General features: G+C 28.4%; 1 protein-coding gene and 1 long non-coding RNA gene across 4 annotated transcripts in view; one reads left to right on the forward strand and one right to left on the reverse strand.

The window, feature by feature from the left end:
- Positions 1–15,260, forward strand: part of LOC112594801 (band 4.1-like protein 4) — a 148,201-nt gene extending 132,941 nt beyond the window's left edge. The window contains exons 15-22 of one of the 3 annotated variants that reach the window (XM_025339803.1): positions 1,690–2,016; positions 3,469–3,687; positions 5,085–5,222; positions 11,073–11,246; positions 12,228–12,326; positions 12,709–13,345; positions 14,058–14,145; positions 14,283–15,260. In XM_025339803.1, coding sequence (XP_025195588.1) covers positions 1,690–2,016; positions 3,469–3,687; positions 5,085–5,222; positions 11,073–11,246; positions 12,228–12,326; positions 12,709–13,345; positions 14,058–14,145; positions 14,283–14,284 — 1,684 coding nt within the window. In that variant the 3' untranslated portion in view covers positions 14,285–15,260. Of the gene's footprint in view, positions 1–1,689; positions 2,017–3,468; positions 3,688–5,084; positions 5,223–11,072; positions 11,247–12,227; positions 12,327–12,708; positions 13,636–14,057; positions 14,146–14,282 lie in introns of those variants that run through there. The other 2 variants (XM_025339802.1, XM_025339804.1) reach the window with 2 other exon arrangements.
- LOC112594803 lies at positions 12,377–12,798 on the reverse strand. The gene is made up of 2 exons (XR_003114669.1): positions 12,578–12,798; positions 12,377–12,471 (listed from the first exon to the last, which is right to left on the reverse strand). It is a non-coding gene; the product is annotated as an uncharacterized LOC112594803 (long non-coding RNA).
- Positions 15,261–15,359: the final 99 nt, after the last annotated feature.

Consider the following 15,359-nt stretch of genomic DNA (forward strand, 5'->3'; position numbering starts at 1 on the left):
TAAATCTTAATTCAACTAACAATTTTAAAAATTTGATAAAATCTTTTTTTAATAATTATGTACTCAATAACATTTTTAAGTTTTATTGGAATTTAAACTGATAACTAACAAAATCGTTTGGGCGTAAACATATTATTTTTTTAAGCACATTTATTTAGACTAATGTACTATGTATTGTGCAAAAATTAATCATTCGAGTATTATGACGTGCATAGCCATTAGCCGTGCATGTGTTCTAAAATATCAGTCACAGTTCGATGCGTTCTTATTATGACCAATCGTAAAAAACTGAAATTTATAAGAGTAAATAATAGAAATTAATGATGTATACACATATTTTATGACAAATGTTGGATGAACACGCTAAATTACTTTTGAGATTAAACGATGTAACGATATGCTTAGCGTTAATACCTTGGTAAAATTCTCATAATTTCTAATTGCTCAATTTTAATTTATTTTTATTAAAAAATAATATTAAACTTATATTATGTTGAAAAATAAATTATAATTATAATTTATCCTTTTCGATTAAATTTAATCTATCAAATCATATAATATGCTTATCGAGATGACATGCACTTCCGAAATTGATTGAAACATAAGTTTAAGTTTGATAATCCCTTTTAAGAATAATGTATTAATATATGGGTGTTTTTTAACAAAATATTAAATTTAATAAATTAATAAAAGAGTGTATTTTGTAAAACTTATTCCAGCTTTAACGCCCGTGTAGCAATATGTAACATTATTTTTATTTTTAGATATACCATTACTCTAATGATTTACTCAAACGTACAGCATCTTTTATATGAAAATTTCTAAGGATTTAAAATCCTTAAAAGATTATGTTCACGCTTAAGACTTTGCAAACACAAAAGTATTATTTTTTTAATGGGAAACGCGCACGTCGTCTTTATGGAAACGGACCTCTTATTAATAAATTCACTGTGAGATTTAATAATGCATAATTTAATTGTTTGAATACCATTTCATAATATTATAATATTATGTTAAAAAATTATAATAGTTTTTAAGTACAAATCAATGACTGATATTTAAATTGTTTTAAATATCGTATAAATAAAATCGTAGACCTACTACTAATATACAGTTAGCACATGCGCGTATATTGTGAACAATATTTATTTATTTACAATATGTATAAACTAAAACAATTAAAATAACTGAATTTATTTCAATATACCAGTGATAAAAACAGTATTGCGATTGTTAATTGATTTTTATGGATTTATACGTTTCGACAAATCAATTTACACATCATATGCCGTATGTATTTTTTATTTTTTTTTTTATTAAATTTCTGACCGAGAACCAATAAATTTTAAAAATATCATTTTAGCAAATATACAAATTATTTTTACAAAAATTATATGAGGACTATAGTTATCACCAACGGAACATGAATATAATTATATTTATTTTTAATTAAAATTTATTATAAGGTATAATGATTTATTACTAACTGTATCGATTTGTTACCACGTTTGTTTTCTACCGGATTTTGATGATTAATTTTGGGTTTCAAAACGATATTCATTAAAGCATTTCACAACGACCAGCAAACAAAACAAAACCAATACATCAAAAACTGATGGTCATCTTAACAATGATTGTAATTATAAAAATAATAATACTAATTGTATGTGTTTGATGGATTTTGCATAGGCATAGACACCGCAACAATAGACGGTCATCGGATAACGAGAGTGAACAGTCGGGCCGATCGGGCAAGTCGCACCGGAAGCACAGACACCGGAGCCGGAAGTCGTCGACGGGTGACGACCATGAGCACAGGAGGCACAGGTATCAGCTGGTGGAGTCAGAGGGACAGTGGCGGGAAGTGCAGCGAAGGCAGGCTGAGGGAAGGTCGGCAATACAAAAGGCGTCAGTGGTTCGGCCTCGGTCGGGCTATGCGAATAGTGGGCTTGAGTCCGAGAGCGAGATTTCTCACCATTCGTCGTCGTACCGGAGACGGAAACACCGGAAACATAGGTAATAACACCGATAATGATAATGATGATGATAATTATATTCCGTTTTTATTACTTCGTAGAAAAGTTAATACAATAATTCAGTTGGATATTATAATTTCGAATTATATTTTTATATTTTTGAATTTTCAAGTAATATTTATTAATGTTTTTTTTTTCTGGAAAATGTAGTGACAGGTTAAGGACTTAAAAGCTAATAATCTTATGGTTTTGAAAATGAATTAATATTTTTAGTTTGTTGTTGTCAATACTACTTGTTTTGGTGAACACAAATATTAGTGAAAAATATCGAAACTTAAGTTTGAAAAAAATATATTAAAATGTCTTATAATAATTTATTTAATTATATAATATATTATAGTTCAATCATTTAAAAATAACAATCAAAAGTAGTATATCATATTATTTTTGATCAGTATTTTTATCTATTGACAATCGCTATTGATATCAATAATGATTCAAAAATAATTTCTATTTACCCAAGTTAAAGGATTGATTTGTTTGGCATTCATTACTTAAAAATAAATTTTAAAATGTAATAGCTATATTTTTATTATAATTTATATTGCCCGGAAGAGCAATCATTATTAAAACGAGAAAAATATGATTAAGTATTAATTTTAAAAAAAAAAAACTTCAAACTTTAGTTGCTAAAATGTTTTTGATTTTCAAGCACATATGTACATCAAACAGTTTTTTTATTGCATTGTATTCACTGTCATTAAAAAAACAAGATAATATTTGTTGTGTATCCTCGTGTATAGGTATTTTGTTTACTATAGATATACAGATCGATAGTAGGATCCCAAATATATTGTAGATATAATAATATTCTCTCCTTGAGTTTCCGGTTTTCGGGTCACTGGCTTTACCTCTTTTCAACGTTTGATTACTTGCCACAACGTCGGAAGTCATGTGTATTGGTGATTGGTGAGCGGTCGACCGCAAGTCGAAAAGGGGTTTCATACAAAACTGGACGTTTTATGTATTTTACCTACGTGATCCGATTGTAGCGTTTGTATTAAAATGTCATTAAACACATTTCTTGTCAAATTGCTCGCTGCAGAAATATCTATATAGTTGTGGCTTTAATATTTAAACGTATATCATAAGTCTAGGTCAAATAAATAGTTCGATATTTTTAGTAATATTTAAAGCCTATATAACTCGTTATACTATTACTTACTTACATTAACTAACTGATATTTTACAATAATAATTATATTAAAATAAGTGCTCGTTAATAAGTTGATCGAAGACTCATTATACATTGTGAAACTAACTATATTTGATATTTAGTCCACTTTTTCAACAAAGATAAATAACACAATTATGATAATGTGTATAGTATAAGTACCTACACATACCTCACAGTCCTCGCTTATGTATAAGCTGTAGGTGGTGTTTGAAATATAATGCTAATATGCTATGATCGATTGATTAATTTGTGCAGATCGCGATCCCGATCGCCGTCAGAGAGTAACAGCAAGACGCGTCTGCCAGAGGAGCTCAAAAAACATTTAGAATTCGAACTGGTCGAAACGGACGGTATGACAGAAGAACAGTTGCGAGAAATACCGTACACGGCGGTGAAGACATCTCTGAAGACCAATAACTCGTCGCCACCCCTGTCGTCCAAACGAAAAACTTATTCGTCTCGGAGAGCCAAAAGGTCGGTATAAAACGCTGCGTATAACATCGCATAATGTATTATGTATCGTATGAGTGAAAAAAAATTACCGTAGATGTAGTTTTTTGTTTTCTTTCCCCTACCTATCTATATTATTTACACTATTAGCACACTTGCCTCGCCCTTGATTGCACGACGATCGTGCATTACGACAATATAGTAAAACCGTACACGATGACTACAGTAATACACACTTGTTTTATTATAAGAGTGTTGAATATGTTTTTTAAAGACACAATAATATATATTATACCCACTATTACTATACCAAGGAAATGGGAATGAAAAAAAAAATGTTTTAACTATAATTACTATAAGCATCCATCCCAGTTGAAGTCATTCAACTACCTATAGTGGTGTTCAGTATTTAAATTCTTTTTTCAGTTTAGAATATTTTTTTTTTTATATATTATACAATGCAGTAGGTGTTTTTAACACAATTTTGAAGTCATGAATACTATGTATTCAAATTTTTATTTTTATTTCCTGTACAAATTGTCAAACAATTTCCCTATAACTGTCGATGAGTATACAATTTTCAAACGCCAACCAATGTAAAATATGTAAATTAATCGAAGTTACTTAAAATTATCTTAAACGTTATATGTGATATATTGTATGGCGCTTGTTAAAATAATTGTAGTATAACTGATAAGTTATTTTTTTCTTTTTTATATTTATACTAAAAAATATTTGAAGTACTTTGTAGAAGTTTCCGGAGAAAAAAGTCACTATAAAAAAAATATTATAAATAAATAATTCAGTGTATTTTAATATTGATACGCTAAACAACAAAATAATAATAGTTATGAATTAAACATAGATATTTAACTTTTATTTTGTAATAAAAAGTGACTAAAAATTATTATAACTTTGTTCGCTGTAATATAAATTGATATATTTAACGAAATTCTTAACAGTTTAACATAAACAGCATAACTCATATAAAAATAAATATAATTTACCATCAGATATAATATTATGTAATATATTCAAATTTTAATATTTGTAAAACTGTTCTTATTACATATAGTAGTATTTTTATTTTTTATTCATTTATTTTTTTCAATACCTTTCAATTTTACAATAGGTAAAAGAAATTATAAATAATACATTTTCACTGATTTTTTCCTGAATACTTTTTCTCCGAAATTTATTGGTGGTTTACTTGAAATGATTAATTATATTAATTATTATGCTACTCTATAAAAAAACTTAAAATACGGTATTGCTTAACATATTCATGCCTTACGTTATGTATATGGTAGTTTATTAATACTAACTATGTTAAATCGTATATTGTTGTCACATAATTATTATTTGTTTGTTTTTTTGTCGTTTGTTGCATGTTGCCTACCGTATCGTATCTATTATGATAGTTGTTCATTAAAAGACTCGTCAGTGCCAGAAGCCGGCGACAGTCCTCCGCCGCCGTATAGCGAAGGCCCAGCGGATAAATGTTCGGTCGCTGTCGCCGTCTCCATGCCCAATTCGAAAAGTGCAAATCAGTTACCAAGGTACGAAGAGCTAAAGCCTATTACGAACGGATTTTTTATTTAGCGTACGCCACCGCGCTCTGATAATATATATATATAAATTAACATATTATCATACCTGACGACGAATTTGTAAATTTAAATTTATCAGAATATTATACATTTATACAGTTTTATTAAATTATATTATTAAGTGCCTATAATAGTAATAATAATGATAGTGATTTAATGACTGGTGTAATGATACGAAGGCAGTATTATTTTACTGTATTGTGTCGTTCAATACAGTGATATAAAATACATAATATATATTCTATAGGTACACGATATTATTTTATTTTAGTTAATTACAACACGTCCACAATGATTTTAATTAACAGAGCTTTAGTGAACATGAAAGCACGTCGTTTATTTTTTTATACCCAATGATATTAAGATATAGTTAAGTTAATTGAATTCTGTATAATATTATTTATTAGGCATTATTATATTTGTATGTATAAAAAGAAAATCAATTTTTTTGATGGTGAGAAAAACGAGAAATGTATTTTAAATGCAATTAAAAGAAAAAAAATGTATAATATTATAATTTATTCTCAGGGGTTGGTAGGATTCGCTCTTGAAAATTATTGTGACATGACATAATTATTTTGTTTCAAATGAGATTATAACGTGAAACAAAAATGTTTGATGTTCTTGGAAAAAAGATATCTTAAGCAGAATAAAAGAAAAAAAAACATCATTACTTCTGACCACTGTGAGTCGTAAAGTATTATGTCGATCCGTTACAAAATCGTTTAATTTATTTTATAACATAAAACCACTGCAATTGACGTTAGCAAAAATGCGCCGTTGACGGTCCCGCCGACTAGGGTCGAATACTTGAATCTGATTTTAAGTTTGTTTTTACATTCGATAGAATGGTTTCATTGGTTTTGGTTCAAAATATCGATTTTCGGGTGTTTATAATATTTCCAACCAAACAGATAAACCTTCGCAATAATCAGGCGCTACAACACTCGTCAACAACACGATAGACGTTCTGAACACGTATAAAATCGAAAATAATATTCCAAAATCGCCATTTTTGTTGTTCAATAACATGTTTTTGTGTAAAACTATTATTTTTTATTTGAGTTTTCATAAATATTTAATTTAATTTGTCAGTATTTAAAAATATACATTAATGAACAATTGTAAGTTTACTTGTAGAAGCTTATAGCACCAATAACTCATTTGATGGCCGATTTGTTGTTTTTCTGTTCTTGCCTGTGCCAAAAGTTAGTGTACAATTTGTTAGCATTTAATTTTAAATTATCTTTAAAATTTAAGTTAACCATGTTTTTTTATTTATTGAGGCATGGTAAAACTCCAAAATTTAGAATTGTCAAAATATTGATTTTTTAAAAGAGACGATTTTCGGTATACCTTTTTTAAAATTAATAGGTATAAAATAACCGAATATAATGAAAAATGAGTTATAACGATTCAAATACAATAGAAATTTATTTTTTAAATGCATCAAACCCATTTTTTAGCATTTTAAAGTTTAATATAAATTAATGCGTTCTATATTCATTCATTTCATAACAATTATTGTTCGTTTTGAATTCATTATTTATTTCTTTTATACGTACCTAGATACCTTACAACCATTTAAACTATAGTACGTTTTTGGTCTAATACAGGGGAGAAGTATTATTTAATAGCCTTCGTTTTAATTGATTAAATACCATTTTTATACATAGAAAATGTCCAGTTTAAATTAACCAATGATTTAAAAAAAAAATGATTTGATTAGATAATAGTAATGATAATATTTTAAACCTGTTCTCACAACACCAATTGACTTTTCTTTGGTTTTCTATTAAAACAAATTCTATCTAACACGATTTAATACATTTTAATAATAAAAAATTTTAGATCTCCACTCTTCAATTGAAAGTTTTATGAATTTGATAAACATTTTGGTTTCAGTTAGCAGAATTAAAAAATGTTATTCAGTTAAAAAAAAATTACAATTTATACTTATAAATATATCAATTAAACAACTTGTCAGTTATTAAAAAACTTAAATTTTTAATTTGAGTGGTTAACTGCACACAACTTTTTTATTGGCTTGAGTGAGTATTATTATTTTCTATGTTATCTTTGTGTTCCACGCACAATGTCGATTCATAAAGCAATCATATATCTCATTATCGTACAAAATATTTAAAGACGTAAATATAATTTTTCATTTCAAATGTATTCGGTCGACAGCGATATGAGAGAGAGATTATATTCCGTCGAAAAGTATTATAATATTTTTACGGTAATATATAGTTAAAATACAACGTATAATAATACAATTTTACAAAATAAAGAATTTTTCTTTGATAAATCGGTTCCACCACAGCGTTCTTTTTAATAAATTAATTGGTAGGTACACAAACCAATAACAACAAACAGAGAACCTTATTATAATCTCGTTTTAAGTTTTCGCATCATATTACTTGTATAATTATTTAAATATTATTTTGTTGTACAGTACTAAAATAGAATAATAATTCTTGTTATGCAGTGTTCATTGCGAAATTTGTTGCCATAGTTACAGAATATAAAAGATGTTTTGTTTGACTAGATAGATTTTTTTTTTTTTTTTGATTCAGATGAATAAGTGTTTTTTATTATCCACGCGAAATAATCATCGTGGCCTATATTTTATTACGTTGTAAACATTCGAGAACTTTAATTAAATATTATTGTAAAAAATAAACAAATAAATATTACAACGTAACGTCCATTAATTATTAAATATTTTATCATTTCAAACAAAATATATCGTAGTTATCCACATAAATCACGTACGAAAACATGCAGCCGCGATCCATCGTGGAGTATGTTTTATTGCGTATTTGTGTGTTAAAATCTCAATTAAAAAGAAACTTGAGTAAAATAGGATACCTACATAAGAAAACTTAGTCAATATGTTGATCTGTTTTAAACAATTTATTATTACAAAACAATTTTCATACAATTAAAATCGATTAAGACAAAATGTGCGATCTGTTGTAGTTTTTGGCAACATATTAGTTATTAGTTTATTACCGATTTATAATTTATATTACTCAAATTTTTATTAATTGTCTGGAAAGTCGAGAAGAAAAAATTTAAATTTTCAAGCATTTTAAAAATGTAATTGTGCAAACGGCTGTTTTCGATTTTTGATTAAAAAAAAAAAAAAAATTATACGCTGCCAACTTATAATTTTTATTACTCTGGTTTAATCAAATAGCATTGAAAAATATTGATTTTTTACCTATATATGGAAGTTTTGGTGCATAATATATATATATATTATATTAAAATTTTTATCAGGTATGACTATTGAGTCTATTTATAAAATACTACCCATGGTCATTTGCCAATTCTGGATAAAAAAATAAACTATGTAGTTATTCGGCAATCGAATAACATGGAATAACGTATTTAAAAACGATAGGTTTTTAATAAAAATACATATTTAATTGAAAATAATATAGATTTAAACATCGTGCATATTTATTATTTTTTGTGTTGTCGATCCAATTTTAACTATAAAACTTTAACCCATGTATAGGTAATTAAATTTAATAGTTTTCTGTGATTAATTAATTTAATAATAACTTATAAAATTTGTTTATTATTATTAACAAAATTCAGCGAATGTATAATGTACTTAAGTATTTTAATGCTTAAACCTTATACATTTTAATCGTCTAGTTTTTTAGCGACTTATCTTAGTATTAGAACTTTACTCGTGAACAATCATTACCGGCTGGAATCTATATTAACAGCAAAGCTGATAAACGAAAAAAAAATTATATCTATAGATTAAAAAAAAAAATAATAAATAAATAACGATTAAATACTTAAGTTTATAAAGTCAATGATATCAAATAGCAATCGATTAAGGCTACAACTAAGTGCTTAAGTATGCAAATCGTTTTTTTTAAATTTTAATTACAGCAATAGAATATACTTGTAGAAAATAAACTTTTAACGATTTTTTTTTTTAATAAACTGCGAGAAACAAACTTTTACGCACGATAGCATGCACAGCATTAAAATTTGAGAAACTTTTTTGTCCTGTTCAAATAATATACCTTGTCATTTTAAATAGTCATAGGTCTTATTTTTTGTTGCGTTTAAAATTAATCTTTAGGGCTTTTGTAGCTGTATTGATATTGTATGATATGTATTGCGGTAAAATTCATCTTTTGTATAGTATAATTAATACGTATTCTGTGCACATTAAAAAGTACCCTCTTGTAAAGACGAGACACGTTTTATATTTTACACTTAAATACTTTCTCGTCTTAAAAAACACTTAAGAGAAACTTTTAATATTGTATTGATTTTTTTTCTCACAGCTCGTAAGAAACTTATGAAGTCAGGAAATTGTCAATCATAACGATCAAACTATACGATAACTTTTTACTCAGTGTATATTATACACGTATATTATGTATTACTATAATGAGTATCCAAACTTTAACGTTAAATACATATTTTTTTTTTATAGCAAGTAGTATCATACAATTTCTTTCGAGTTGAAAATTCAACGCGTGCCACAAAAAATATCGTATAAGAATTACGTGTTTTACTTTGATTTTTTTTGACATTTTTGTTTTTGTGCTTTTAAGTGCATATTAATTATACATCAAAAAAGTATCAGTTTAAAATGATGGAAAAAAATATTGATTTAACAAACTTTTTTTTGTACTAATCTGTCTACACATTTTGTTAATAATGTTTAAAATTAATTTGCTAATACGTGGTATCTATCACATTATTACTATAGAATTAATTTAGATAAGACACTTTTTGTACGTGTCTGATTTTAAGCCCGTTTAATAATTACAAAAATAGGTCATTTTCGACTGATATTAGAATAACAGTATTCTTTAAGTCCGTGGTTCCAACATTTTTTAATTAAAATAATGCTATCATTTATTATGTTTAATAAAAAAAAAATCAACGTTTTTGCTATTTTTATAAAACATTCAAAAAATATCGTATGTACCTACGTTTTTTTGCAATTTATAAAAACGACTTTCAATGAGTTTATAATGAAAGGTGAAGTTGTGTTGTTTATTTGAGATTTATTTTGGTAAAAAAAAAATATACCAAAATTTGTTATTTTAACCACTTTGGTTGATTGTGGAATTAACGGGTAAGGCTATGGGGTGGAAATAAAAACGCATAACGATCCGCGTAAGTTTATTTAGCGGAAGAGACTTTTAGGACACACACACACACACAAACACCGTACACTAGTGAATATAATAATATTGTAAATCTGTACACATAAAAATAATATTATTTATGGTATAATGTTTTCGACTGTCACGTACTGTCTGGCTCCACGGTTTCCGCCGAGTCCATCTAAAACAAAACGATCGTAAAAATTGGTCTTTAAGAAGACGCCTCGCCTGTATGGTCCTCCGTTTTCCAAACGTACTACGTTAGAAATTTTCGTACCTCAGAATCGAGTTCGTACTCTAAACTTTAATGTTGGTTTTATACGATATTTCGAATATTATTAAGTTGGCCAGGAACATTTTTATAATATTCTAATAACGTACAAATTTATGGTTTACTTTAAATTTTAAATATATCGTAAAAACTCGACGTACAAACGCAGATAATTTTCTTACTAATTGTAAGTCTAATGATTGATCAATTATTGTGCAATATATAACAATACAAAATTGTTTCAGCTGATTGCAATTTTAAAATTTACATTTGTACGTTTGTAAGACGGAGACGCACGTACTGGGGAAGCGTCTTATTGGCGACGGTGAAAAAATGTATTTATCACTTATCCATTGTTATATTTGTTTGCAGGACACAACAATCCAACCAAAGCGGACTGACGACGACGAGGACAAGTGCTGACCCCAATTACAGGGCTACGTGCTCTGCACTATACGCCAATCCATCGGCATTGCATGTGGGCTCGGCAAACAGCTATCGTCATTCTAGTCAAGACCAACGGAACCTCATGAACCATTCCCGGTGGTGAGCATTACATAATAATAATAATAATAATAATAATAACAATTATAATAATAGTAACAATTGTAATGATAAAAACAATATAAACATTATCGTACTTGAAGTATGGAGTTAGTATTAAGGAATTATAAAACAGTCCTCATACAGTCGAAAATGATTGTAACTCTCCAAATTATCTGTATCCGTATACAATACAATATTATATTATTTTTAAATTTAGGATATATAATTAACAATTGATAAAAAAATTAGTGGTTCATTATTTAATTTCTCAAAAAATAAAAATATATATTTTTTTAGACACAGATATAAGTACTTAGAGGTATATTTATCTACATGATTGCACTAAGTGAATAAATAATTGGTACACTTTAATACAATTTAAGTTATTAATAATTTTTTTTTTTTTTTAAATTTTTAACGGTTTTTTTTAAGTTGTTCACTCGTTGTGACCTAATATATTTCTTTCATTTCAGATAAACCATTAAAAACATATTTTTTTTAGAAATTATTAGTTTTAGATAATTATTTTGTAACAAACAAAACTTTTATTACTTTAAAAATAAAACGAATCTCATAAATTTAAAAACAAGATAATTAAATAAAGTAACTATTTCAAAAAATGTATTATAACCAGAAAAATTAGCACGCTTGGAAAATGATATCCTTTGTTTAATAAATACGCCCTAACAATCAGTAATAGTTATTCTATTTTTGAGAACGAGTAATGGTTTTATTTTTCACATTTACGACTTAAAACCAACTATCTATTTTGTTTATTATATCTAAACCTTTTTATGTTTTTATGCTTTAAGCTGGTTTTATATATTTTTAGATGGGCGGGTTTCACAATCGAATCTAGACGTTATTATTATTATTATTAAAAACAATTTGTAGTTAGACATCGAGATACGTTTCACGGAGTAGACGTTCAAAACTAGAATAAATATTTTTTAATAAGCGTTTATTGATGTCTTGTTATAGGTTACACGATCTCGAGCAGAAAGACAATGCGCATAATAGGAGAACAGAAAACCTGATGCGAGACTTCCCTTACAATTCATCCAGGTCGTCGACAAATAGGTGAGCTAATAATAATAAAGCAGTCTTGGTAATTCAGCTGCTTTTCTGCGTTTTTTTTTTTTTATTTAACAACGGCTTATGAATAATTAATAAAACTACTAAACTCTGCAACTGAAAATGTCAACAAACCAGTATTGTTGGATACCTATTAAAAAATACCAATGTAAAATCAGCAAGATTCTCAATAAGCCTGTTTGATATTTGCAATCGTTTATCATTATGGTATATTATGTCCAACACGCATTACCTACCCATTTTAATTTTACTGACTCGTTTGACTGAATGATATAGTAAAGCAAAATAAACACGTCATGATGTGATTTCGACGTACTTTGGATATTTTGCTCAACACCGCCTAACCGTGTTTTTCCATTTTCCACAGCAACGGCACCGAACGACCCTCTTTGAACGTGACCAAGTCAACGCCACCGCCGTGGTCTAGTCAAGAAATTCGCGGCACCCTCGGTGGCGGTAGTGTTCCTTGGCAGTGCGTCCCGGACAACATATACCCAGTTAGCAGTTACGGGCCACCCAAAAACATTAACCAGGCGGCGTATCAGAACCGGAGCAACAACAACCCGGAAACGTGTACGACGTCGGCGGTAGTCGATACTAACCGGAACAACTCGATCGGGATGACGATGACAACTGACGACACTAAGACCACAGCCTCTTCCGCATCGACCACGGTCGGGCAGTCGATCAAGTCCAGCAAATCTTTCGAGAGCGGCGTACTAGGGCAACATGCCAATACTCCTAATGGCGTTATTCCGTGGCCGGGCGACAGAGGCAAACCCAGACCGTCGCAACAGTGGGATCACCATAACGGTTCGTCGTCGTCACCGCATCACAACCTCCACCATCAACAGCATCACCAACAACAGCAACACAACGGATCGTCCCCGTACAGTGGCGGTGGCGGAGGTAGTGGTGAAAACCTATACCTGGGAAACAGATCCTCGGGGATTCGCACTTCTTCCAGGGGCGGTCCGACGTACTTTTCACCACAACACAACCACGTGAGTGTTAACTGCACTGGAGTCTCAATCGATCAATTAGAATTAATCTTTCATTGTGATTTATACTATTTTTTTAATGATGTCTACAATTTCTTAATCGAGAGACATCCTCAACTTCCGTTTCTCATCAAAACAGTCTACAATTTATAAAGTGATTTTAATCACGTCCACATATTTTTTTTTTTTTTATGAAATTGTGAGTTTGTTTGAATTTTGATTTCCAATTAAGTATAAATACTTAAAGCATGTATTTTCAGGTTTTCTAGTAAACTTTTTGGCATTCATAAGGATTATCCTGAAATAAATAATAATAAAACATGTTATTCACAAGAGTTCCTCACTGATTTTTTAATCGAATTATTTATTGCTGTACAGTGGATAATTTTTATTTAAACAATTTCGATGCTGATTGTATTTAAGTTAGAACGAATAGTTTTTAATATAATAATAGTATTATTAAATATTTAAATAGAATACTACAATAGTAATTTAACATGGTAAAAAATCTAATTATTTAAAATATAATCTTTAAGGATAAAAACTATTGAAATCTCAAAAATATTTTAAGAACTGTACACGTGTGTGCTTAAAAATCGTAATTTATGTTAATATGTCTATACGGTTCAATCGTAAAATAATGCATAATATTAAAAAACCTATGTGAAATGCGAAAATAATCGTTTTATTTATTAAACCACTTATATAATTTTAGGTGGACAGACTATCGAACTCCGAGCTGAGATCGTCGGCCAGTCTCGAAGAGATCCTTTCTCCGATCCTGCAAAGCAAACTAACCACGTGTGAGTATTACTCCGTTATGTATTTTGAAACACAATATCGAAAAATAAAGCACTACTTTTTAGTTTTTACGATTTATTATGGGTTTAATATAAATCAGTAATAATAATCGATTGATTTTTTATTTGTTTCCAAACAGAATCTCGCGAGGACGCAAACTACAAATGTTTCGATACGATATTATTATCATCGTTATGAATTCCGATTGAAACACAACAAGCAAGCCCCGGAAAATCAATTATGGTCGCCAATTGGGAGACGACACGCCACGCTGGCTTCTTTTTACTTGTATATATTTATCATTTTATCATAATTTTTTTCATTTATATGACGCAAGCGCGCACTCACGCACGCACACATAAGCCATATTATATTGCATTTATATATTATACGATCGTGTACAGTGTAAAAAGAAACGATTTATCTCATCACTACGTACATACCTATCGTATACGTATATAATATATTTATATATATAATCTACACATATTATAGGGAAACTTTTTGGAGAATATAATATATCCATGTACACGAGCGCGAGTTTTCTTCTTCTCCGTTATTATTATTATTTATTCTTTTCACTTTTGAGAGAAACCGTCAAAGGGCGTCGATAAGTCTGAGTTTTTATTAAATATATATATATATATTTATTTTTTTTTATGGTCCCTATTTTCTTATCCTTCTCTTATTCTTTTTTCGATATTCTCGCCGTTTTCTCTCGTTTCCCGACGGTATATAATATATTATTATTATTATAATCGTGTCTCAGTTGCGCTCGTCGGGTTTATATAAATATAGTACTATACCAAAGCTCAATATTATGATCAACACATGTGTTCCGCGCATATTATTATGTATACATTATTACATTTATTATTATTAATTATTTCTATTTATTATTAGTTGCGTACGACGCTTGTCTTGTAAGTACGTGTAATTTAATTTAACGAAAATGCGTTCATTTTTTACTTGACTACTATTATACTATTGTATTATTTGTATTATATATTACTATTATATTGACAAAAAGTGTGTTTTGACGCGTGAGGCTGTACCTCTATTCATTTTTGTTTGTTTATATTTCATTTACAAAAATAAAACGATTACAATAACTTATCAAAATATAATATTATATTGTATATTATTATATGCGTGTAAAAAAAACTCACATAATAAAATATTATTGTGTTTTGTATTTCTGATAATAATATTACAT

This window comes from Melanaphis sacchari, unplaced genomic scaffold, assembly GCF_002803265.2.
Source record: "Melanaphis sacchari strain LSU unplaced genomic scaffold, SCAv2.0 Contig23_pilon_pilon, whole genome shotgun sequence".
NCBI classification, from domain to species: Eukaryota; Metazoa; Arthropoda; class Insecta; order Hemiptera; family Aphididae; genus Melanaphis; species Melanaphis sacchari.